The 25,610-nt window shown below is 38.1% G+C and overlaps 1 protein-coding gene across 1 annotated transcript in view; it reads right to left on the reverse strand.

The window, feature by feature from the left end:
- The window catches only part of pappa2 (pappalysin 2), an 83,581-nt gene that overhangs the window by 15,822 nt on the left and 42,149 nt on the right, over positions 1-25,610 (reverse strand). Inside the window, exons 14-25 of the mRNA XM_023261626.3 lie at positions 22,501-22,697; positions 20,308-20,421; positions 17,507-17,642; positions 17,231-17,405; positions 15,839-15,904; positions 15,655-15,751; positions 13,570-13,747; positions 10,440-10,653; positions 8,806-8,974; positions 7,980-8,112; positions 6,619-6,740; positions 202-273 (exon numbers count right to left, since the gene is read on the reverse strand). Coding sequence (XP_023117394.2) covers positions 202-273; positions 6,619-6,740; positions 7,980-8,112; positions 8,806-8,974; positions 10,440-10,653; positions 13,570-13,747; positions 15,655-15,751; positions 15,839-15,904; positions 17,231-17,405; positions 17,507-17,642; positions 20,308-20,421; positions 22,501-22,697 — 1,673 coding nt within the window. The remainder of the gene's footprint in view (positions 1-201; positions 274-6,618; positions 6,741-7,979; positions 8,113-8,805; positions 8,975-10,439; positions 10,654-13,569; positions 13,748-15,654; positions 15,752-15,838; positions 15,905-17,230; positions 17,406-17,506; positions 17,643-20,307; positions 20,422-22,500; positions 22,698-25,610) is intronic.

Raw genomic sequence — 25,610 nt, forward strand, 5'->3', positions numbered from 1 at the left:
CTGTAAATAACTTTGGAATCCTTCACCAAATAATGCATCTGTCATACCTAAAATAGATAGTCAGTCGACAGTTTCATAGACCTGTGTGAGACTGATATCTGGACAGATCAGTCTTTTCCTCCTGTCCTGGCCTTCATGGGCAGATGAACAGGCTTAAGGAAAAATAAAATAGTACCTTGAAATTCCTGTTTTGACTCTTACCTCACATGACTGGATGCAATGGATGTGTTGTGGGTCAGGGTACCACTTCATCATCCCTGTGCAAACTATGCTCTGGGAAACAAAGCACATAAGGATAGCAGTTAGGTAATGCAGCCACAGGAAATGGATAACCGCTGTGTCTGCCATAGAAAACAATATTACACTCAGTCACAAAAACATTTTCATAGGAGTTTTTGGAAGCTTGAGACTCCAAAATAGGAGCAGCAGAGGTAGAACCATTGGTTTAAACATCCATAGATGTAGCCATAGATGGAGCCATAGATGGAGATGGAGTATCTGAATTAACATTGGAATATCAAACCATCAATCAAATCATTTTTCTGTCTGTTCAAAAAGTACTGCTCTACTATGGGTGTTGACTAGCAGAAGGGAGAACATATATTTGTTCCCTTTTTGTGAAATATGAATCAACAGATTATTAATGTTTTTGAGGTGACTTAACTGTACCTCTTGAAAATGGAATTGTAAGAATTTTAAGTCGTGCATAATTTGGAGGGGTAATTAATAATGTACACATTTAAATTACATGTTTTTAAATAAACATGTTTTTTAAGTTACAAAATTTGAGTTCACAATTTTTTTTAAAATATCCCGTAGTAATCTGAAATGGACGATATGATGAAATAGTTTTTTGGGGTTTTTTTTTTTTTGTTTTTTTTTACAAATTCTGGATTCCTATGTGAAAAAAACTTTTGATCTCAACTTCTAAGGCCAATGTTGTACTGTCGTGCTGCCACGAACATGTAAAAGATAATCAGGGTCCATTTGAGATGAATTTAGTCATCTTCAGCCCTAAATTTTTGTTTATCCAACTATGCGACATGGACAGTAGTACACATGTTGACAGTGGTGTGCATGCGCAGAACAAGTAGATATGACCTACACATAATGTATGGAAAGGAGACCTTCAAGTGAACTCCTGCAGACTACAAAAGTAGTTGAATAGCAACAACTACATGTCCACAGCTGTCCACGTGTGTCCGCATGGGAGTATAATCAAGGCTTTCTACAACAAAAGTTGTTGAACAGCTGCTAAAGACCAAATTCATGCTTTCCAGGTTAGCACATTGGCAAAGTTACGCAAGGTGCATGCCGACTGCGCATGGCAGGAAAACAAATGGTGTTTCTAACGAATGATTGTTATGAGATGAGGCTGTAAGAGGACATTCTTCATTATCCACACCTTTATTGTTTAAAAGAGTTGTAATTGAAGTAGTTCTGCTGCACTTTGGAGGTGTTTGATTTGTATGTGCTTTCCATTGATGGTGCCCAAACACAGTAGGAAGTTTTAGGTTCTCCTGTGCTATGTCCGCCCACTGTGCTTAGCATACCTCAGAAATAATCACATTCACATGGCGCTGCAGCCCAATCTGTAACCAGCTGCTACATCCTGTATGAGGTGTAAAGTCACAGCCTTTCAGAAACATCCACAGGATGTTTTTCTGTGTGCGGTATGAGGCGCAATTCACACATCCGTGAAGTAGTTATTATATGAACAGAAAAACAAAATTTTTTTAACCAAATACACCTCAGTGTTGGGAAACCCCCAAAACTGTGGGGTTTCCTTGTAAAAATGCATATGATCTTGAGTTGTTTTCTTGTAAGACTTTTGGAGTTAGTTTCAGGGCTGTTGATGACTGTCAGCAAATACTGTCCATTAGCGGTACTACCTGGTTGTGCCAGCAGGTGGAGCCTCTTACTGTTTATTGAGGTGGAAGACTGCTGCTCATCTGTTGTGTTTAATACTGTAGGGACCATAGGAGTCCATCCGTCAGACTACATGTTGGTAACACAAACAACCATAGGACTTTGATTGTTCAATTCCAAATTGTTGAGTGAGTACTTCAATGGTTACTCTTTTGGTTGTGCTGTTTTTGAGTTTTGATTGTTGGTGTTGGTAAGAGCATTGGAGGGGTTTAGCTAGCAACAGGCCACCATGACAGAGAATTGTATTGCAGTTAATGGCGTCCATCCAGTGCTTACATGCGGAGAATGAGGCAAACATCACCTGCAAGTTGTGTTGGCAAGTTAAACAGTTTAATATTTTGAATGAACTTAATATTTCAAGATAAAAGTTCATTTGAGTTCCTTAAATTTCTTTCAGCCCATTTTTTATTATGTTTGCAAAATAACTATTTCTAATTAATACAACAAGATCTTTAGTTCAAACAACAGTTATTTTTGTGTTTTCACAACCCATGAAGTCAATAGCAGTTTGTTAGTTTTACTAGTCATTTTTGTGTTGTATACATTTTTGCATACAACATGAAAGGTCTTGTTATCATTAAACAAACTGTTGATTAAACCTAAAGTATACAGTTGGTGTGGTTAGTTTGTTAGCTTCACTACTTAGGATTTTGATGCAGCCAGGTTAAAAATTATACTGAGTCAAACAAGCTTGTTAATTTTTTTTTTTACAGTGTATGCTTACAAATTAGTATTTAAATTATAAAAAATGGAGCTAGAGAAATTACAAAAGCAGTTGGCCTCTATCCCTTGTCGTGACCTGTTAGAAATGAATAAAACTACATCATTCATTCTTTTTGAAGCTGTAGACTTCCTCTTGTTTTTGTGGACATGTGCAGCACATTACAATTCATTGCCTTTTTGATGTGTTTTTGGTTATGCAAGAAAACTTTGCGATGAAAGAAAAGTTTTATAACTTAAGCAGATGCAAAACTCATAATTTTGTAGTGAAATCTGGGTGAGGCTGTGGTCTCCTGTCATTTATTTGACCCCGGGAATTTACAAGGTGGCTAGTAGACAGCTGATTGACTAACAAATATAGACAGAGAAAGTGGATCCTCCCCTGTGATTTCCTGTGCAGCCTGACCCAGAGACGGAGGCTTGACTCTAAAGTATTTGAGATAACACAATGCCTTGAAATCACAAGGCAGTGTCAGAGATATGGCGTAAGTAACCAGACCTCAGTCCAACTATTTGACCTTGTAAAGGGCGGATTAACTGACTGGCTGGCGGACTGACCACCCAAAACTCAGGCGAAAGTGGAGCAGTGTTTGCAACAGCATTAACGTAGAAGCGATTCCTCAGATACGATATTGAGTAACATGACCCACCTTTAAAGCAAAACAACAGCACTGTTACTCAGACCCAAGATCTGACATTCCTACAGGTTTTTTTTTTCACGGTGACTTGTATACACCGTGTGTGTGAGAGATGTGTGTAATTCCTAAAAGGCTTGACGTCAACTGGAACCTTTACTCTCGCTATCTGCCTGTGGTTTCCAGTAACACAAAAACATTTGAATGATAACGAACACGCACTCACATACACATGATGTGGATTTTGTTGTGTGATTGGCTGGTGCAGCTGGGAATAAAAACGTTTTTCTGGAAAAATTCTACAAGATACTGTCTTGCCAATGATTCAATCAAATATTTGATATGAAACACATTTGCACATAATATGATAAATTCACACAAAAAAAAAATCTCAGCTTCAGTTTGACCGAGGGATTAATTTTTAGGGATTCTCTGTCTACACTCAGATACTTCGGAGTGCTTGAAATAATTCCTGTTGAAAACTAAGATGTTATTTGTGTGTTTTCTTTCCTGACCAAACTCGCAGAAAAATCTATTAATTTATCTCATGCTGAAATATAAAATGACTACCTAAATCCAAAGCTTTTATTTATTTATTTTTTTTAAATGCCCATGATAACTTTTATACACTGTTGATACGATGTGGCATTTCACTTCAGTGATCAGCAAAAAACTACATTTAAATCCAGAATGCTTGATGTTGACACTCAGGTTAATGAAGACACAAGAGATCAGATATAAATAATTAGTAAGTCACAAAGTGAGGAGATGTGACCTTTGCTGCATATATGGCAGCAAGAAGCCTTTTTTGTGTGTGTCAACTGTCCCACATGTTAAGTCTCTAACTGTGAATGAACATAGATTTGTGTTTATCAGTAAAGGTGTGTCTGTCTGGATCAGTAGCTCTGTCTGCTCCATGCTGTTGTTCCAGGCACCAGATGTTTGGATGCATTATTCATTCTGAAGGGTGTTTTTGTGTAAAAAATCTCAGCGCTGTTTGTCAATGGATTGGCTTTCACAGTACCCTGGACTCCGCAGTAAGTGAGCAAAACAACAACTGTTTTGTAATACCTGCCAAGTGTTTCCAAATGGTAGGAATATAATCCCAGCCATCGCTCAGTTGTGGTTATTTGAACCAATCAAACTAATTTTTACCACATCATGCAACATGAAACTGCATAGAAAAAAGGTGTAACACAATGGTTATGCCAGAAAGCCAAAATTATAGCTGAAAAATGGGGTGCATCTTCCAGTAAAATGCAACTGAATCAGGTCCTTAGAAGAATTTGATGTTTCTTCAGATATTACATGCCATTTAAGACAATGGCACTAATGCAAGTTAGAATTGAAGGGGCTACTACACTGGTTTTGTTGGTAAAAGTCAACTTATTAATTCCATGTACATCTGCTAAACCTGTGAAAAAAAACGAAAGCAGTTGCAGTATAAAAAGTCTCTTGGGTCTGACAAAATTACTCAAGAGAGATCACAGCTAATCTCACACGAGGCATGGTCACAACAAACAGAAAACCAAAACATGCATTATGGAAATGGAAAGATGTCTGCATTTGCCAGGAAACAAGGCGGTGAAAGACATTTTTGAGGTTGCATGATGGGAAGGCCCCAGCGCTTTGCAGTTTTGAGGCATTCCACGTCATAAAACCTTGGCATCTGCAGCTTCAGCTTGTTTTCAAAGATTTTTTTTTGTACATTTTGCCTTTATTGGATAGTTGAAGTGAAGAGGCAGACAGGAAATATGTAGTGAAAGTGAGGGGTATGACATGCAACCAAGCACAAACCTCCGGGGTTGAAAAGTGAAGCCAACAGAGAAGTGCATAAAACTGTAGTACCTAAAATGGCCACTTGAGGCTGGCTCCAAAAGTGAGTCACACCACATAGATCCCAATGTTAAAATGTGTAATTTTCCAGCAGAAACAAACATGTTTACAGGCAGTATAAAAAATTTTCCTGTTCATAATTTCCCCTTTCCATTCGTGGCCCAGAGAAATTTGCGTGGCTCTTCTTAGCTCTACTTACACTCCACCTCTTTGTTCATTTTAAAGTTAGCTGGGAGGTAGGAGGAGTCAGGCATTGCCAAAATGGCACTGGCTAAAGCCACCAAAATGAGCTTCAAAACCACTCATCAACAAACAAGTGGGTCATGTCACAAAGGATGCATCCATCGTTATGTGCAATCAATGCATGCAAATCAGCTCTTGTAATCGAACTAGGGACCCTTCAGTCATTTGGCATGCAGTGTAACCATTTGGCTGCCAGCCTGCTCCTGCAACTTCAAATTTGACCATTCATTTTTCAACCACCTTGAAAAAAATTCAAGGCACACAATTCAATGAAACAGCAACAATAACCCATTAGTACTAAAAGAAAACATCCATCCATTATCTGTACACTGCTTAATCCTCATTAGGGTCGCGGGGGGGATGGAGTCTATCCCAGCTGATAAAGGGTGAAGGCATGGGACACTCTGGACAGGTTGCCAGGCTATCGTAGGGCTACACACAGAGACAAAGAAGCACACTCACATTCACAGCTATGGACAATTTAGAATCACCAATTAACCTCAGCACATTTTTGGACTGTGGGAGGAAGCCAGAGTACCCGGAGAAAACCCACGCATGCACAGGGAGAACATGCAAACTCCATGCAGAAAGATCCCAGGCCCATGCCGGGACGTGAACCAGGGATCTTCGAGCTGTAAGGCGACAGTGCTAACCTAAGAGAAAACAGTGGTTGTCTAGTACAGTATGGTAGGAGGATATAAAAATATATTAGTGTAGTTTGGAAAATAGTGAACAGCGACATAAAGTCCTTAAAACATCAGTATAAAACTTTCATGCAGAGTGGAGCAGTTTTCATACAATTTTTTTAGGAACTGACAGTTTTAAGCAGCTGCTATAAAAGGACAAAACTTTTTTGTTGTATCCGCCAACCATCACTCAGCAGAGAAATTTCAGAGTGGAAAAGAGGAGACCAGAGGATTTGTTGCTAAAGTACGTGTCTGACCATGTTTATGTATGTGCGGCAACATTACTTGTGTAACAGTAATTGAAAGCATTCCCCTTTGTGCTGCCATTTTTCAGTTAGTAGAGTGGCAATGTGTTGTTTGTATTTAGTTCTGTTTATTGCATTAAAGTTAACTGAAGAGTGTATATATACATAGACTATCTTAATTAGGCATCTTATAGAGAAAACACACACTATTGGTTTTGAGTTATTTGAGAAAATGAACTGAAACGTCCTTGAGTGAACTCAGAAAGAATCCCGGGAGAAAATATCAAACTCATGAGTCTTGACTCGTCTCTTGAAGCGTCTCACCTCGACTTTGGTTGGCAGCATCCAGTGCTTCAAAGAGTCAGCTGTGGTGCTGTTGGGCAGAACCACTGGGTCACGCAGATCCATGTCCAGAGTCACAATGCATGTTGGGTAGCACTGGGCACCTGCAAGTAAAAGGAAAAAAAAAAACACAAATCAAATAACACTTACCTCTGAACCTATTTAACATCTGTTGAATTTATTCATGTGCAAACAGCGAATGAGAGAAAAGCAGACCACATAACTTCGGACCTCGCCATCATCTGTCATCTGTGGTTCAGATACTTGGCAACCATCACAGTGTGAGGGGATCTACTGTTGGTGTGTATGTGTGTGTTTGTAAGTGCATTTGCTGTCTTTCGGTAAGCTGAAGTTCCTACAAATCTCTGTTTGGTTTTTAATGACAAACATTTCTACAATAATGCGTTGGTGTATTTCAACACTAACTCGACAGACTGTATCAGTTAATAATTTAACAGTGAAATTGCTTTTGCCTGCTAGCTAGCATGTCATGTTTGACTAGCCAACCTACTACAGCATATAATGTCTTCTAACTTGATATTTTAACAAAAGAGTCTTGTATTTCTATTTGGATTTGAATCTGCCTCAAAATACACACTATACAAAGTCAGAGGATAAATAAGGTGGAATAACACTGATGTAATTGTATACATCTATTTGTTTACAAGCATCATTGTATGCATTCATACCACATATTTACTATATTTAATGTATTCTCTTCAATTTGTTCATGCTGTTATTGGCTAAGTAAATGAGACTATTAGAGCTACTACCAGAGCAATAAATAAAGTTTACTTTTAAAGATCAGATTGTATCATATGTGGTCAAGATGGTCATACAAATGATAATGTAATATTTTTCACAAGTTGCTTCTGTTTGTCAATTACAATGGTCCTCTTTTACGACATTTCTTTCATTTTTTTTATCAACTGTCTGTATCTGAATCTGAATGTTAGGGCACTCTGAGAGCACATCCTCCACCGAGATCAATGTCTTTTTTTTTGTCATTTTATAGAGGAGTGGTCTGCAACTGCACCTAAATTTAACAGGTTCTTCCAATGCCTATTCTTCTTGTCTCCACTTAGTTTCATGAAATACTGCCTGATAGTTTCTGCATAATCTTGCACATAGAAGCCCTGCCTCCTTAGTGGAGATAATCAGAGATCACCATCGTTTTGACAAAAAAAAAAAAAAAAAAATGCTTTATGTTTAACAACAATAAGCCAAAGATCAGGAGGCAACTCTTTATGGCTTTTATTTTGCTTGATAGAAGAAGGAGATTTTAACAAGGACTGTTTATTTGATGGTTTACACTTGCATCCCCAGAGGGAGGTTACACTCACCTACATCCATCCCCTGGTCACAGCTGTATTCCACAGAGTTGAGATCTGGAGGAGTCGAACAAGAACCCTGCAGCTTGGAGCACATGGTGAACTCTGCTGTCCATTGACCATCCTTAGTGCAGCGAATTTCACTCTGGACACAAACACAGATTCTAAAATTCATTATGCAACATCTATCTTCCCACAACTTAAAGGGAAGAAAAACTAATGTTCAACATGGTTGGAAAATTGCATGTGCGTGGATAAACTTGAAGCTCTACGCCAACTGAAGTCACTTGTGAAATGAATGAATTACTAACTTAACGGATACAAATGACATATCAAAAACACTTGAAATGCTTCTGTCTCATAATTTTTTAACACGCAAATGTGGTTTCAATAAAAACAATGGCGCCCAGACATTCAAAGCATCATTCTCTGGGGACTGTGTAAAAATGATTATATTGTAGAACTAGTTTGACCATGATGTTGTCCTCATTTTTATACATTTACAGTGACAGGCGTTTTTAAAGCTTCTTCTCGCTTCATTTACCCTACATGAATACTGCTGGATTATACCAAAAGTGACCCCTTGAAATGCTATTGTTTTTGACCGCTGCTATTGTGCAAACTTTAAAGCCTGACGTCAAGCAATATTTGATTAATTTCTTTTTAACAACACCAACCATGACCATGACTAATAGAATCCAATATTGAACTTGAGTGAATCTCCCTAACCAGCTGATCTAAACTTGACTTGATAGCCACAGACTATGTTGATAGCATTACACTATGACTTGAACAACTTTGACCTGGGAGAGTAATGGAGCGTCTTTTGAAATCTTACATTTTCTGTTGTGTCCGGGCACCGCAGGCTGCAGAGGGTATCATAGTACAAGCCGTTGGTGCAGGTGTACATCCCCTGGAATACGTCCGGTAGTGCTGGGCAGGATATTGGCTCACAGCCCAATTCCTCCCACTGCCCTCCCTCCAGGCACTCTAACCTGAAATACTTCCTAGAGACAACAAGAGTAAGTGCTTAATTTTCTAATTCATACAAGGTTTTCAAAAGTTTAAATTAGATTTGAGGATTCAGTTAGAAAGTTTTACAAATATGAAGTAAATATGCAGTATTTGATGGCTACATCAGTATTGTGTTGCGTCTTTTGTTCAATATAGACTACTTAAATGGGCATTTATTCATCAAAAAATGTTTGGATGTATTATAACAAACTTTAGACACACACTCCGTACCCCTGCTCACCTTCACTATTGTTAACTTCACTATACTTTTACAGTTTCGGTAACAAAAAGCACACTTAGCAGAGAGGACTGCTCATTCAACAGTAAAAAAGATCTCCTGTGTGGTGCACGTAGTGTGTAAATGCAACAGTATGTGTTATAATATATATTTATGTGGGTACATGTGTCAAAGGTAAGAGTAAAAAGCCTGTTTAAAGCTCTTTAATAGCTTCTGCTGTTCACTTTCACATGTTGGACTAATAAAGCATCAGAGGTTATTAAAATGTTTACACATATGTTTGAGAAAGCGTAACTCATAAAGACACCCAGCTGCAAATGGATCTTTAAATTTCCATCCAATAAGGTGAAATACTATTTGTTTAATGTAATGTAATTCCATAAAATGTAGATTTTTACTGGCTTTATGTGATGGTAAATGTCGGCTTGTTAGGTATTTGTTAAACTGTACCATAATTCAGTTCAAGACAGGAAAATAAAGCATTACGATGTACAGTCTACTGTACATGAACTCAACAATACAGACTGAAAAGTGTGAAGCGAGGGAGCTGACTATATAAACTCACCCCAGAGGCTGTGTCTCCTATTAGGAAAGCTCCATCTCATTACAAACATGGGAACTGTGTTCAGTAATGAGCATTTACTCAGTGAATACAACTGGCAAGTAATGATGAGGCCCAGTTAGCAGCAGTACATATTTTATTGGACCCTACTGTGAGTTTGTTACAAAACTGAATATAGTTATGCAGATGATGGGCCTAAAAATACCTCTTAAAACTACCCATCAATATTTAAAACGTTGCCCTTTGGGGATTCATGTGATCCGTTGCTATACTGCTGCATAAAGTACCTAAATCAAAGATCCTAATTTTATTAAGCAGTGCGTAATGGGAATCTTGTAAAATAAAGGAAAAGAAGGAATTTCCTCCATTACGCAGAGAGGCATGTGTAATTAAACACTGCATTTACTTTGGTCTGCTGTCTATTCAGACTAGCATTTCAAGGCATTGCGTAACCCACTTGTGCATAAAAAGGATTAAAGGCCTAAAAAACTGATTTTCTCATTGATAACTTAAGGTGTCAATTAGAACACATAACATAATGAAAAGAAACAACAGCAGAAATGCAGTATTTGCTCCATTATGAAGGATTCTAGGCGCCCCTTAACCACCAGCAGCAATAGTGTTTGTCTACATACGCCAACAGTCCCACTACACATACCTCAGTGTCTTCTTTTTGAGGCTTCCTAAGACATAAAAGCCTGGGTTGCATTTGTACCGACACACAGAGCCGACGTCGTGCCCTGAAGCGAGACAGTCCGCTGTTAGCAGCTTGGCATCGGATATGTTTGGAACCTCTGGACACTCGATCTTGCAGTAGGCCTCTGGGAAAGACCACAGCCCGTCCTCCAAACACACCAGCCTGTCACTGTCACCTGAGGAGGACAGAGTAGAGAGAGAAAGGAAGAGTGAGGAAGGACAGTTTCATTTCAACAGGGTTTCAAGAGAATTATGAAGTACAGTTAACCAGAGAAAGAACAAAACAGCTAAATGAGCAGTGCAGATGAATGTACTTTCCAGGGTTTGACTGGGCTCAGAAAAGGACTTGGGAACCAAGTACGCATAGCGGCAAGCACGGTCGGCTGCTTACAGAAAAAGCAATGAGTCTTTATTGCCTTATTTGACCAGAAATCACTGCATTTTCCCAATTAACAAACCTGGTTTGAAAAAATCTATATTGCTTTTACATTCTCAGTTGTAGTGATTTTGCTTTACCAAACCTCTTCTGGGGGTGTCAGCATTTCCTGTATGCAGGAAAAACCAGAGTTTCAATGTTTTCTTCCTGTCTCTCTCACTCTGAATCTACATGTAGCTCACTATGCTGTGTTTTTAATGCTTACTATATTGCTATGATTCCACAGCCTCCGTAAAATGAGGGTGTTAATCACTCGAAGTCAGAAAAAAGCAACTTCAGGCATTTACAGTTATAAAATGTTTATCTATGAAAAGCTAAAAAAAAGCGTACTAACAGTATAAAGTGGAGAAGACTCGCAACCTCAGCAAGGTGTCTCAGTAAAGTCAGAAAAAAGTATCTATCTTAGCTTAAAAAAACATTAGTCTCTAAGCACAAAACTGTACAGGTATATAAAATATTCTTTACTATATATTAAACACAAAAAAAGTTCATGGAAGAAGCACAAGTAGGTGAAACTCGTGGATTTATTTCTATCCCCCCGAACATTCTGCTTTGTTTCATTGCTCTGTCCTGTACAGTTATGGGGAGGATCTGGCTTCAGCGTTGCCCAAAGCTAATATTTTCATGCCTGTATGCCCCCACATGAAGCATGACTGTTGTTCTATATAGAGAATCATAACACCCTAAAACTTTCACATTTTTTATTGGGTCGGTAAAATGCAACGAATCCTTAACATGGCATCATATATTTTTTATGAGCTATTTAAACATTGTTCTGGTGTTGGGATTATCAAAATCCATTACAGACATATTTTCTGTGAACTGCAGAATGTGCTTTTTTACTGCTGAGTGACGCATGATGGCCTTCAAATATATTTCGCTGAACCAAAAGCCACAAATAGAATTATTTCTGCACAATCTGTATTTGGATCAGGAATACATGCCGACTCTACTATGACATTTCGCTGTGGCTTTCCAACCGAGAACACGAGTGTGTGGATATCACACTCGGCCCGTTCAATCATGCGAGAAGCTTCTATTGTACTGCGGAACTTGAATTACTAAAGAGGGCTTTTTTAAGTTTTGTGTGTATCTATGTATTGTCGTGTATGTGTGGTGATGGTGGTATTCTTAATTATGGGTGCCACAGGCTGTATTTGTTCTTCATGGTTACGATGCAAGAGGCCTGTTTAAAAACACTTCGGACATCTGAGTAGCTGTCTGTGTATGTAAAAGGGACAAGAAAATGTCAAGTAGATGCTTCGATTAGAGTTCATCCTGATTGTTAATAACGGTGACATTGTGAAGGCCATAAAACTGCTGAGAGAAGCAATATGAGAGGTAATAGTTGTGAGGTTAAGACAAAGTTATGATTTTGGGAATGAATTTTCCAATGTGATTTAAATTTAACACTGTGGAATAGTTACCCTGTCACTAACTAGAACAGGAGGCACCCTGTCGTTGTTTAAACTCATGGTGTGATGTTCATTTTCATTTCATTGGCTGTAGCTGGTGGAAGCATCTTGCTTTAGTTTGTAGACTCGGCTCTAACTTGTGAAGGTGGGTCATAAAGCAGCTGCAAATAATACTAGGTATCAGTTCAAAAGTGTATTTTTCTACGAAATCGATAAAATATGAAGAATGTTTCATCTTGCTATTGCAATTGGGAACGGAATAACTTTGCACACCAAATTTGAAGCCTCCAGAGACGTTTATTGTTTTATTTGGCAACTGAAAGAAATGGATGAGCCCAAAAGGAATGCCAAAATTAATTTATAATTTGGATATTTTTTTAGTGAGACTTCTCCTTCAATCCCAAACTCTCTCAGTCAGTAACAGTGAGCAAATCTAAGAGTTTTTTATTTGTTCATTTTTTTATCAAATAATAATCTTCAAATTAATATTGGCTCAGTCAGTTTAATTGTAAAAATCAATAACATGTCTGAGAATGTTTCCGCCTATTTGATTTCGCGTAAAAGTTTAAAGTCAATGTTAAATGCGAAGGAATTAAGCTGCAAATCCTGATGGATTGCATTTAGGCTCTTTGTGTTTTACAGCCAAATCTTTAATGTCATAATTTGGAAGCAGGGAGGCAAATTTGGGGAGAAATTTTAAAGACCCCATCTGGTGAAAATAAAATTTTTAAATGTTATTAATGTGTTCATGAGGTCTTTTTTTAATATATGCTAGAGGACGAGTGAAAAAACAGTCAACGCCATGACTGAGCATTTCTACCTTGAAACTGCAGCGTAGCAACGACGAGCTCCAAAACATGAGGCTCATTATTTATCCTCCGAATTGGTTTCCAGCTCAAACATGTTCATCTGAATTCATGCAATATTACAACATTGTGTAGCGTACAGGAGTGTTATCATGCTTGCACCAAACTATAGGTGCACTGGTAAGCTCTGGCTGCAGTGTAGATTCAGATCAAAGACATTTTATGGCATGAAGGGACTATTTTCACACACAGAAAACCCAACTTCTACATATGTAAGTTTGAGAAACAGAAATTGGGTTTTAGGGGTTAAATCATTGATTGCTTTCCTAGCATGGTTAGCCTAGTGGTGTTATGAAAACATCATCATCCACTGTGATTTAACAAAGACTACAGTCAAAACTAGAATTGACCGGAATCAACACATCCATAAGTTACCTTGTAATATTGCTGGCGATCCACAGGTAAAGGAACATTGTTTGCCAAAGGTGGTTCCCCAGGGGCAACTGAATATGGCGTGGTAGACGTGAGACTGATCGGGAAGACCACAGTCTACAGGCTGACAGCTAACTGCACGATCCCATGAACCGTGAAAACACTCCAGCTCGGTCTTTCTCTGGAAGGAGAATGAATAAGAAAGAATAAGACAAGAGTCAAAGCTGTGTTTCTGCTTTATTTTTGCTGGATGAAAAGGAAAGGATGAAATATAAAATGCAGCAGATGCTGGGTAACGTTATTAAATGCTCAGATTTGAAAAAAAGAATGTTTTTGTCAAAAATTCAAGAAACGGTGATAAAATAGGAAGTTATAAACTTGTTTTGTTGAATCTCTTCATGTAAAAAAATCTTCTTGAAAAATAGGAATGCAAAAACCCTTTTCAGTAAAATGTCGTTCTGGTCTGATAAACAGACACTCTGCCTGCCTTTCAGTGTTACTAATAATCACAAATAGTAGCAGTCATCCTTTCTCCATCCTTAACTACTATAAAAAAACCATAAATTACAACAAATTCTCAAATTGAATTGATATATTCAATATTTCTTATATCCCAACAAAGCCTTGGGGAGTCCATGCTGCTTCTCTGCCTCTGTGTCAGCTCATGGAAAAGTTACTTTGGTGGTTTGTCTTCTCTTACACATCTGGGTTTATACCATCACAAATATCATTCCTAAAATTCTGTGTTTGACTTATGAAGACACTTTCTTCGACTGTGACATGCAAAGTCATATGTGAAAACGAGCGCAGTAGATATAAAATCTGTTTGGTTTCTCTCATCATTCACAGTAGATGTAATTTGGTTGTCCGAGTTTCTTGGAGGCAAAACAGGATGTGACCACAATTGTTGGGAGACAAAAAAAAGAAGAAAATGTCACAAAGAGGCCGGGGTCTTACTGTTCAGGGCATTAGCGCCCATGTGGTATGTAGCCTAACTGCTCAACAATCGGGTCGCCCCATGGAACAAACTATTGTAGTACTACAATACTGCAAGCTTCACTGCTGTCAATGTCTTTCTCATGAAACCAAACTTCTGCCCTTCTTACATCTCTGGTAACCCTCAATGACTGTAAATGAATGTCTGCAAAGATTTAGATTGATATATCAAGATTTTTTTTTTTCCAATGAATCAATACATTTGATTTGAAATTAAACCTGTACACATTGTGTAATACATAATTAATTTTAAAAAATGTAATTAAATTTCACATTACACACCAACCCACTTTCAACAGTTTTTTCCACATTGAAATTGGAGGCTATGTTTGGATTACAATTTCTCAGGAACTATTCAAGATAAAAGCCTGCAATTTTCAATGTTATTTCTCATTATGTCAGAAAATTCAGAACCATTTTAAAAGTTCAACTTGGTTAAGCTATCTAGAAATATTTTTGTGGTACAACTTTTCATGCCAGTTATTTTGAAATCCGAAAGTTGTATGACAATCACTTATTTTTTATTATTTTAGTGACCATATATTGAAAATGACTGATGCTCTGTTTATTATTGCTGTGACATGCATCTACATGTGGTCCAGGAAATATCACTAGTTGAATACTGCATTGTTCCTTTTTTTGTTAATGTGAGCTCAAAGATGGGATTTTTCATGACAGTTTACATTTTTTTTCAGATTTTCACTCACCCACAATCAGAATGTATTTGATCTGCTTATCTAATATTGCAGATTCTGAATCAATCACATGATGAGAATTGGCTGTCAAAATGTCAGACTTTAACTTTAATAATTCTTAAGATACTGTCATTGAAACATTTCAGTGTCCAAAAATAAGTGTTGAAAGTCAGTCAATGTGCAAACCCTTTTAAAATATATCTCGGAAAGTATTCAACGTATCAAACCAAAATTTCACAGATATCTTTACAAATATACATATTTTATGCTATAAAAGTTACAGAAAAATAAGAGATTGTTGAGCAGATATTGTCAACCCACTCATGTATCACTGGTACATAGATAAATGAAAAAGTTAGCATTTAAAGGACATTGGGTGCATTTTGGTGCAGTGTACCTGGTGGGCCAGGGTCTCTTTGCCGTTGAGCACAGTGATGCTGAAGCCACGGTGACACTGAACAGAGCAGCGAGAAGCCTCCCCTCCTCCTGTACACCTACAGAGACACACTGATATATAGATCGTTCTTTTGCTTGTTGTTTCAGCTCTCTAATCGGCCAGCGTTTCATTCCAAAGGGCTCACCTGACCGACGCATGCTCTAACTGAAGAGGACTGCAGCTGTCCATCTGACACGGCTGCCGCAAACAGCTATTGCAGAGGTGGAGGGAAAGGAAAAGAGAGATAAACAGAAGGATGAGAGCCAGGGAGAGACCAGGAAATAACTGGGAAGCCTAAAATGATGACGATTATAGCTTTAGCGAATCCAATTAATTGAATTGGAGGTTGTCATTTTGGAACTTTGAGGTGTGCCATTGTGTAGTTATTATGACTTTCAGTAGTCTCATTTTACTGTAGGTAAGGGATGCCATATTTTGACAAATAAGAAGATGGCATGAATAACATTGATTTTGATCACTTTCAACTGTTCATCCTGATCCATGAACACTATAGTTGCATAATTCTAAATCAGTGGAGTATTTCTTGAAAGAAATAGCACGCAAGTCAATTTTCCCAAAGGTACACAGTTTGCGGTAACATTTTTCCAACCAAACTCCCACTTGACATATTCCTTTTATAAGTATTGTGATCTTTTATCTTACATTCATGTGTTTTCTTTACTTAAATGAGAGCAGTAATTATTTGGGTCAATACATAATCACAAGACTTTTTGTAACATAGTTGACATTTTTGCTGTTTTCAGGCCTATAATCAACATGGCTGCCTATAACCAAACACCACATGGCATTTTTAGAGAAAGATTCCTCTAAATACTTTATATACAATTGAGTAAAATTGAAATTGAAAGTTATTTATAAAGATATTGTAGTAAACCTGTTGACATGCCATAAATCCACACTTGACTCACACACTACTTTATATTAAATAACTCAGAAAGCCTTGGAGTCTCTCCAGTCTTTTCTTCAGGAGGAAATGACATCATATGGAGCAGGTCATGTGATCTGGAATTAAAACAATTCCTTGAGAGGTGTTTTTGTAATGGGGAACTTAATTGAAAGTGATTCTTGGACACATACAATTTGTAAATTTCCACATAAAATTTGATATATCGCCAAAAAGAAATATCTGTCATGATTATCTCAACTTAAAGAACACAGATCAAAACAATTTTTGAATAAGCTCATTTTATTATTGTTTAGCTAATAAAAGGTGGTTGTTATTAAATTTGGATGGTTATTTAGTTGACATTTTAGTGATATCCAGACATTTTTTATTAATAAGTGATTGTTTCCATTGTAAACAATTATGGAATTTGTAAAGACAAGATCAAAATGAACATAAAAAACATCAGTTTTTTACTTTTAATAAAAATGTATGCAAGATATATCCCATGGACTTCAAAAGTCCCTCAATTATATATTGACCCATTTGTGTTCCTTTTTCCAAGCATCATATGAAACTGTTGAGTGTGTGTTAAGTAGGTAGTTGTGGGAGAGCCCACCCTCTGATGCGCACCCGGTCAGGGCGAAGGTGCTGAAGTGGCAGGAGGTCCTCAGAGCCACACCTGCCACTGCCACAGAGGAGGAGGAGAAGAGGAGGATGACTGAGGACGTGAGGAAGAAGGGCTGAGAGAGGTCATGGGTAACATTCACCACCAACGGGTTCCGATGACAGGAGAGGTCATGTGTGCCTGGGTAGATGGAAGGGTTTCAGATAGCTTTTAAGCTACAAATCTTAACAACTTGTTATTTTCTGACTTTACAAATACAAAGCAGGACAAATGAAAAGTACCGAGTGAGTGGTTCTTGCCAGTGGTATCAGATAGAAAGATGGTGACCGTCCTCCGACACTGCTCCCCAGACCACGACCCATCAGAGGCCAAGTACACCATCACAGAGGCTGCCACCCCAGAATGAGCAAATCCCACCTGTTTCAAAGGGTATAGTGGTATCAACTGTGAAAAAGGTAAAAACATAAATCTGAAGCTATGCGTACACTGTGATTTGGTATAGAAATACAAGTATTAAATATACGCTAAATTACGTGATGACACAGCCGATGAAAGCAAATATTATTAATTACAGCTATCTTTGTGAGTAAATGTCCCCTGTGAAGCCCACAGCTGCAAACTTTTTGCTATCCTAAAAAAAAAATAAAAAATCTGCAAATGTGTTTGTTAAAGACAGACAATCTTCAACTTTATTCAAGTGCCGTAAATATTTTTTGTAAGCATTCTTCTTTTTTTTGTAATTTCCACAATATGTAATTATTTAGGTATTTTGTAATGCATTCAAATTAGATTTTGATCTTGTTCTATTTGTGTTGCAGTTCTACATGTCTGGGTTAGCTTAGTCAAAATAGCATGTGCACCACACACTGAATTAGATGTCTGACATGTTCATAGATGAAAAAATAGAAATAAAAATCTAATGTTTTCTCAGTTTTCAGTTTAGACAAGAATTGATGAAAATAATCCGTTTTTTTCTGGTTCCTGCACTTAAAAGTCTTTCTGTCGAAGTTTTCGAACCTACATCTCTCTTAGGGACTATAATTGCAAATCAACACAACTGAACACCGGGACTAAGACAGAATTGTCCCTTCATAAAAATATAACTGCTTTGCAATAACTATTGATGATATGTGCTGTTATGGGACAACATAAGCAATTCAACCCTGCAAATGAACCCTTGGTTGTTGTTTATATTTGTTCTGGAAAGCATGGAATGATTAGAAACCCAGTCATTTCTGCATCAGAGGCTTCCAACAGCCATGTCTGAGAGGTAAAAAAAATGTTTTATATTTGGGCTTTACAGGTTTACACACGAGGACTGATAAGGCGTGGATGTGCTTATATTTCAGGGAAAGAACTGTTTCGATTGTTCTGACCTTAAAGACAGAAGAGTAGAGAATTGAGCTGCAGAAATAATATCAAATGTTCCATTTTACCAGCGAAATAAAATGCAGTTGCTGTGAATCTAAGCTGACATTGGTGTTTGGTCCTCTTCGTTAGAACTGCAAACTTTTTACAGCCACCTGTCAAGCCTACAGGCTGAGGGTGTTTCATACTTAAAAGATAGATTTTAGATAAAGTATCCCTTTAAAGAAAGTGTTAAAAGTCTTGTAGAAATGAGAAAAGGCTTCCAAATGAAGATGTTAAATGAGAGAGGCTTTTCACAGAGCTTGCAGAGGTGGATGTGATGATGAGGATGGCTGAGGATCGCTCTTCACATCGAGCGAGACTAGATAATTAAGAAGAGGGGAGTCTTTTAGAGACAGAAAGAACACTTGAAGGAAAAAGAGATGTTTCAGGGAGAGCTGACATATATGGGTGTTATAATGAAGGCTTTCAGACAGTGAAAGAGTCTCGGGAGAAGGCAGCCTTCCAGAGAGGCTGTAGAGATGTGGCTGATAAAGAGGGCATCCATAAAAGAAACAGGGGATGGAAAGATGAGTCATTCAACAAAGAAGTGGAAATGATGAGACGGAGAGAAAGAAAACGACTACGTGTGAGCAGGGAAAGGAAAGAGGCGAACTCATGACTGCAAAGGACCCTATAATCCAGAGAATGAGAGACAAGGTTGTGAAGCTATCAGTCAAATCAACAGCTAGCCTACGCTTAGTCTGGACCCGCAGAGTTGATTGAGGGAACCGTGGCTGTGGAAAGATTAAATAACAGAAAAAAAAGGCAAAATATGAGAACCAGACACAGGTCAGGAGTGGAACAGCCAGGTCCAAATAGAGTTCTGTACACAAACCAGGACATTTACGTGAAGCGCTGTTGGCTCGAGAGCGATGCAGCTACAAAGATAAGCAGGACGAACCAATTTAACTTCACATGAATCAATTTCTCCGTCATTTTCTTTGAACACAGCGATGTCTTTATTTTGAAATGTTTCATCCTAACTACAAATAAACAATTAGTTAATGATACATAATGATTGTGAATAGAAGGTACTTATTGTTTTTTCCCTCTTGATCCACATGTTATGGAAGCATAATAAACTATAATTAGAAATTATGCATCCATGATGACTAACATCTATTTATGATATTAGAAAATTATTATTATTCCTTCAGATGCCAGTATTTTAAAAACTTATGAACCTTTTAAGTATCTAATTATGAATGATGAGTTAATTATATAACACTTGGTCTTCCACTATTAATACACTGGTAATGGACTCTACTGAATGGGTAAAAAATGAAATCATCAAATACAAATAAACAATAAGTAGGAGGTTAGTCATGATTTGCTAATCATCTACACATCATTAGAACTCCTAATTCACAGTTGACCTGGAAAATAGGTAATTATAGGTACCAGTGCAACGTATGAATCATATAATTGTTCGAAAGTTAGAAATATGTGCGTGTGAAGAGGTTCAAGCCAGCAGTCTGCTTTAGAAGCCCTTCAACCCCATTTAAAGGAGTATTGGAAAGTGCTGGAAGCTGTTAGAGACAGAGTAGCCACCCACAGTCATTCAGTGGAGGAGAAAACACACACACACACACACGCGCGCACACGCGCGCACGCACGCACGCACGCACGCACGCACGCACGCACGCACGCACACACACACACACACACATACCTTTAGCCAGAGTGAATGTTCCAGGTCATTGTTTGTGTCAGACTGGGCTGTGCATGGGAACCAGGCATCAGTGGGCGATTTCTCACTCACCTCCAGGTGCTGGTACCTGCAGAGCTTCACACAGAAGAATAGAAGTACTGCAGCAATTAACATGAAATTAAATTACTTCTCAGGAAAATATGTGTTTCGTGCTTGTCAAGTCAGAGCAATTAGAAATAAATAACAAAAACAGACATTTTTTCAACCTTTCTTCTAGTGTTTCATCTTCACAAGTGTGGATTTACTTTTTTTTTATCAATCCATGACCAAATCCTCACCTTTATCCTCATTAACCTGATCTTACAGAATCTACCGTCAGAAAACCCGCACACAATCAAATCTGCTGACATGTCACATTCTGATTTGCAGTATGTTGGAAGAAAGGGTTCATTGAGTCTCACTTACAAAGTTTGTCCCTTTAGTGAATTGAAAGGAGCTGAAAATCCTCTGTTAAGTGAAGCATTACATGGGTCATGCTGACTTTATTCAAGACACTTTGATTTGTTTTGTTTATTGCACCTTGCCTTATTCAGACACTGTAGGATAAAAATGTCCCAGAAGGTTTGCCAGTTCTGAGATGCAGGAACCGGCGTGTCTGACGCAGGCAATCCTCCCTCGATAAAAGTGGATTAAATCATGTTTCTTGCCCTGTTCAACAGAACTTACTAAACTCTGCGTCTTTTCTCCTGCTTGTTCTTTATTTTGTGGGTGACCTTTTGTCTAGAGGAACTATGTGGATGTGAGAACACTTGTAAAACTGTAACATAATTTGGCTCATCAGTAATGATGGACCTAAGAGGCCTCATGAGATTGTAGACATTTTATGGGAGATGTCAGAGTTGGAAATGATTGATGCATTTTGCACTGAAGTTGTAAAAAGAATAAAGGGAGCTATGATGCGTTCAAAGTTGTTGTGTTGCCATTGAAAGTTCTGCCAAAATGTCCTCCAGAGTTTTGCGCAAAGCTCCTCTTCATCAGGTTTTACCTCAGCAGTTGCTGCTCAGCTGTGATTTTTAGTCATCCACATTAACCAATGATGCGGTGGCTCATTACAGGCTTTCAATTCACCTCTTTGGTCTTTCAAAGTGTGACATGAAGAGGTTTCTTTGACACTTATTAAATTTTTTTATATCTTTTATGGGAGTAGATGGGGCTTTTTTCACCGAATCCATAACTCGGTAGAAACAATTAATAGCAACCATTAATTGTTTCTATTGTAATAAAGTGTTTGTATAAGCATAGGCTGAGAGAAATACTGACTGTACTGTATTGTATGTACTGTATAGTATATGAAAACATTTTTGCTTCAGTCAGCAAATGAGGAGGAAATTCAGTTTTATTTTGATTTTACATGGGTTATCTTGATTTGAATGGATGTTACTGTATCTGCACTGGGGCTGTCACTGCCATGACATTTCAGTTGGTGTTCAAGCATTCAATTTACTGTGATTAATGATGGAATTGTCTTTTTGTCAGTTAATTTCTGCCTCTATTAGTTGTAGATTAGTCATTAGCACCTTTGAAAGCAACCTTTTGCTGCAAATCCAACAAACTGCCTACTCCAAATTGCTGGATTTTCCTTTTTCATTTAGCTTAAACCCAAAATACAGTGCTGCTGTGGTGTTTGACTTTGCAGCTAAATCATGGCATTAAGGTTGGTCCAATATTAAAAGTTAAGCAACTCCAGATAAACAGTTTGTGCCTTTAAACCACAGCAGCAGAAGGAGATGATGTCAAAATAGTGACTGAAACATGACATTTCTGTTGGTTTCATCCAGATGTCTTTGCAGGTAAATTATTCAAAATGATTGTGGTCGGTTCAGTAATTAGAATCAGGCCATTATATAATAATTTTGACGCTTTATAAATACATAAAAATAATGTGAAGTCTTCAATACGGACGCACCACAAGATCAGCTCATGTTTGGTGGGTTTGGTTTATGACATTTGCATTCGTATAAAATTAAGCAGAATGTAAAAAGAGCCAATTTAACCGTCCTCTTCAACAAAAATAGCACAGAAATTAAAAGTGCTAAGAAAACAAATTTGTTTAGAAATACAGCCGGCTGAGCTGAGGATTTCCACAATAGCCTTCATGCTGCGTTTATTGTCATCTGGAAGTCTTTTATGTGCCCTGTGGTTCATAGTTCGTACCTTGGTAAGGGACGGCTCCCTGGTGGCAGCGTGGGCGGGGCAGCGGTTGGGGTCCTGGTGAGAAGCCGTGGCAGAGGATGCCCACTGATCTGTGTAGCCCAAAGGTGTAAAGTAACCGCAATCCTGAACGCTGGAGCCCCTCTCAAACTCCTCGCACACACCGTCGCCGTCAAACACATAACACTGGCTGGGCTCACCTTGGGAGATAGTGAAGAGAATGAGAGGAGGATTTATGAAAGAATAGAAAGCCTGGTTTCTTAATCTGGCAGGGTACAAACTTATCCCCCACTGTTAACACTCCCATCCAAATCTATTTGTCAGTGGACCAAATTTGAGCAAATGCATTCTGTATTTTTGTTGGCCACTTTTAATGTCAGCCACATCAGCTTGACCATATCTGACTCTGTGCTTTCAACAGACTGTGAATTATGCTAAGGAGTGAACTTTGACTCTAATTAATTATTCAAGATTACAATATGTTTTTGATATTAATAAGGAGAAACCTGATATGTGACTTGGCTAGTTAGTTGGATCCCAAAAGTGCTTAAGTGGGCCAACATTATGAGTTACAAAGAACTGTCAAAACAACGTTAAAGCCTTTTTCCAAGAAAATAAAAAATAAAAACCGGTAGATGATGCTTTTTCTTTTGTCGCATCTCCTAATAAATTTAGAATTTAGTTTTTTTATGAACTCAACTTCAGTCAGTTCTCAGTAATTTCATAACAACATGTAAAGAGAAATTAAACTGTAACTGAAGGCTGAAAATAGCAACTTTTCATCATTATTTTCATACCATCATTCCTGAACAGTTAACAATAGAGTGACTGGAAACTCAGGCTGTTTCTTACTCAATTAGGTAACCGACTGATTCTTAAGCTCTCGGTGGACAAATATGTTCTGGCAGATATTTCTATTAGAGAATATCAGAGAAAGCATTTATCAAAGGTTCAAGTGAATTACATGATTTCTAACAGGCCGTGTCGACACTATTCATTCACTTTAAGGCTGTCTGTGATCTATGAAGATATATTAAGTTCACTTCAAAACAGCTCTAAAGTAGTTTAGCAAAAACAAGTTAATTCAAGGTCCCTCTACTGGCATTTCCAGAGCTTTCAGTCAAATCTCGTGGTCTCATGGCAGTTCAGCAAGATGAGAAATGAGGCTGAAAGTTCCTTTAAACACTAGTCAGTGGACATTCAGATCATTTTCAAGTCAAGAATGAACTGTGACCTTCTTTTGGCTTACTTCTATTTCATTTAGTTGAAGCTATCAAGCAGCAAGGTTCTCAGTCGCAGTCTTCAGTGATGTGCCATGGAACAAGCTCAAAGATGCTTTAGCATTTTGATGAAAAAGTAAAGATAATGTATGTTTTTAACAATTAGACTGAAATCATACTGTGATTACTCTTAATTTCCCCAAAGATTAAATAAATATGCTCCTTGGCGAACAGGTCCTGCAGTGTTTCCGAGGAAAAGTGTATAGGAATCTTACATTTTACTGCAGACATCATTGTTAATAAGCTATTTAACTTCCTACAGCTCAGTTGATGATGAGTAATGAACATGTGCAGCAGAGTAAAGGTAGTGACATAATGCGCTATGGCAGTGTACCACAAAAAGAGTGGGAAGTGTGAGCTGAACAACAGCTTCTAACGCAACAGTTATTCATAAAAAAACAGGGCGGTAAACATCAGACGTTTGAGAAGTTTGGCCTCATTAACATCTGGACAGCTGCAGAGGTTAGACAGACAGTCAGTCAGTGCTGCACAATTGGCTTGAATTAGCCAGCGGAAACATGTTTCTGATAAAAAGCAAATTAAGCCTAGACAATTCAACGCCATATTGTCTTCATTTGGCAACGCTGCACATCGTGAACTCAACAAACACCCACCCCTGCTTTGACAACACCTGGGAAAATGATTAACTCATTTTCATTCCAAGTCTTGTATTTATCTAGCGTCACAAAAAAGGACTGATTGACAGGCTTTGAATTAGCTATTGAGACCATCAGTTTTTGATTTAAGGTCTGCATGCTGTAACCATATTGTGCAATTGAACGTTTATCTAATGAGGCAGCTGAATAATTACATTAAAATTCTAAGAAATAAAAACTATTAAAAACCTGGGAGCAGTATGTGCTAACAAACATAACAAACACATCTCGTTCATAGCTGATCTGTGATGAGATGACTATAAAAGGTTACGGTAAGTTGCATAAAGAAAACAAAGCAGAGCATAGTGGGAGCTAACTGGGTCGAGCAAATGTGGCAAGAAAACCCCAACAAATATTCTGTCTATGACTAAGAAGTACAACTGAATAATTGGTTTTAAGTGTTGCAATTTGTGAAAACCTGTTTTTGCCAAATTGTTTTCCTTCCTAGTCATGATGTCTTTTATTGTAAAACAAGGGATGTAATAGCTTCAGTCACGGCATGGCGAGCCCTGGTGGGAGACAAGGAGGGAGGATAGGGGAGGAGGGAGGGTTGGTCTCCGCTTGTTTCCCCTTGACAAATAAATTGACTGGATGATGGAAATTTTAGCCTTGTAACAAGCTCTCGTAACACAAACTCTTACACCACACATGAATAACTACCATCCAGCTGCCAGTGGAAACAACACACGGAACGAAAAGAAAGCAACTATCACACTGTGTCATCTCAGCTGATCTGTCACACCTTCGTGGCACTACTGCGGGATTTTTTTTTTAATGATACCACCACAAAGTTGAAGATTACTTTTTCGATTTTGCTTCAGGCGACTGAATAGCGTTTTGGGCGAACATTCCATTATATGGAGGATGAATTTTAAGGCTGTGGAGGAACACCACATACCACAACAGTAGAGCTGATTTCTTGTGTCACTGAGGCTAATGCCTGCTCTCATACAAACCGAGTCGCTCAATGAGAAACAGAGACACATGAACGTGTTAAACGTGACAGGCCTGTAATGTGTAAGAGGGCCTCTTAGGGAAGGCATCACAATATAACATAATCATTGTGTGCCAGCGAATGTATGACAACTATGTAATGAAATCATGCATGGGGGTTACGTTGTCGTGACTGGTTTTACTTCCTCGTCTTTTGAATGTGTTTACCTAATATCAAGACCAA

The sequence above is a fragment of the Amphiprion ocellaris genome, chromosome 10 (assembly GCF_022539595.1).
Source record: "Amphiprion ocellaris isolate individual 3 ecotype Okinawa chromosome 10, ASM2253959v1, whole genome shotgun sequence".
NCBI lineage: Eukaryota > Metazoa > Chordata > Actinopteri > Pomacentridae > Amphiprion > Amphiprion ocellaris.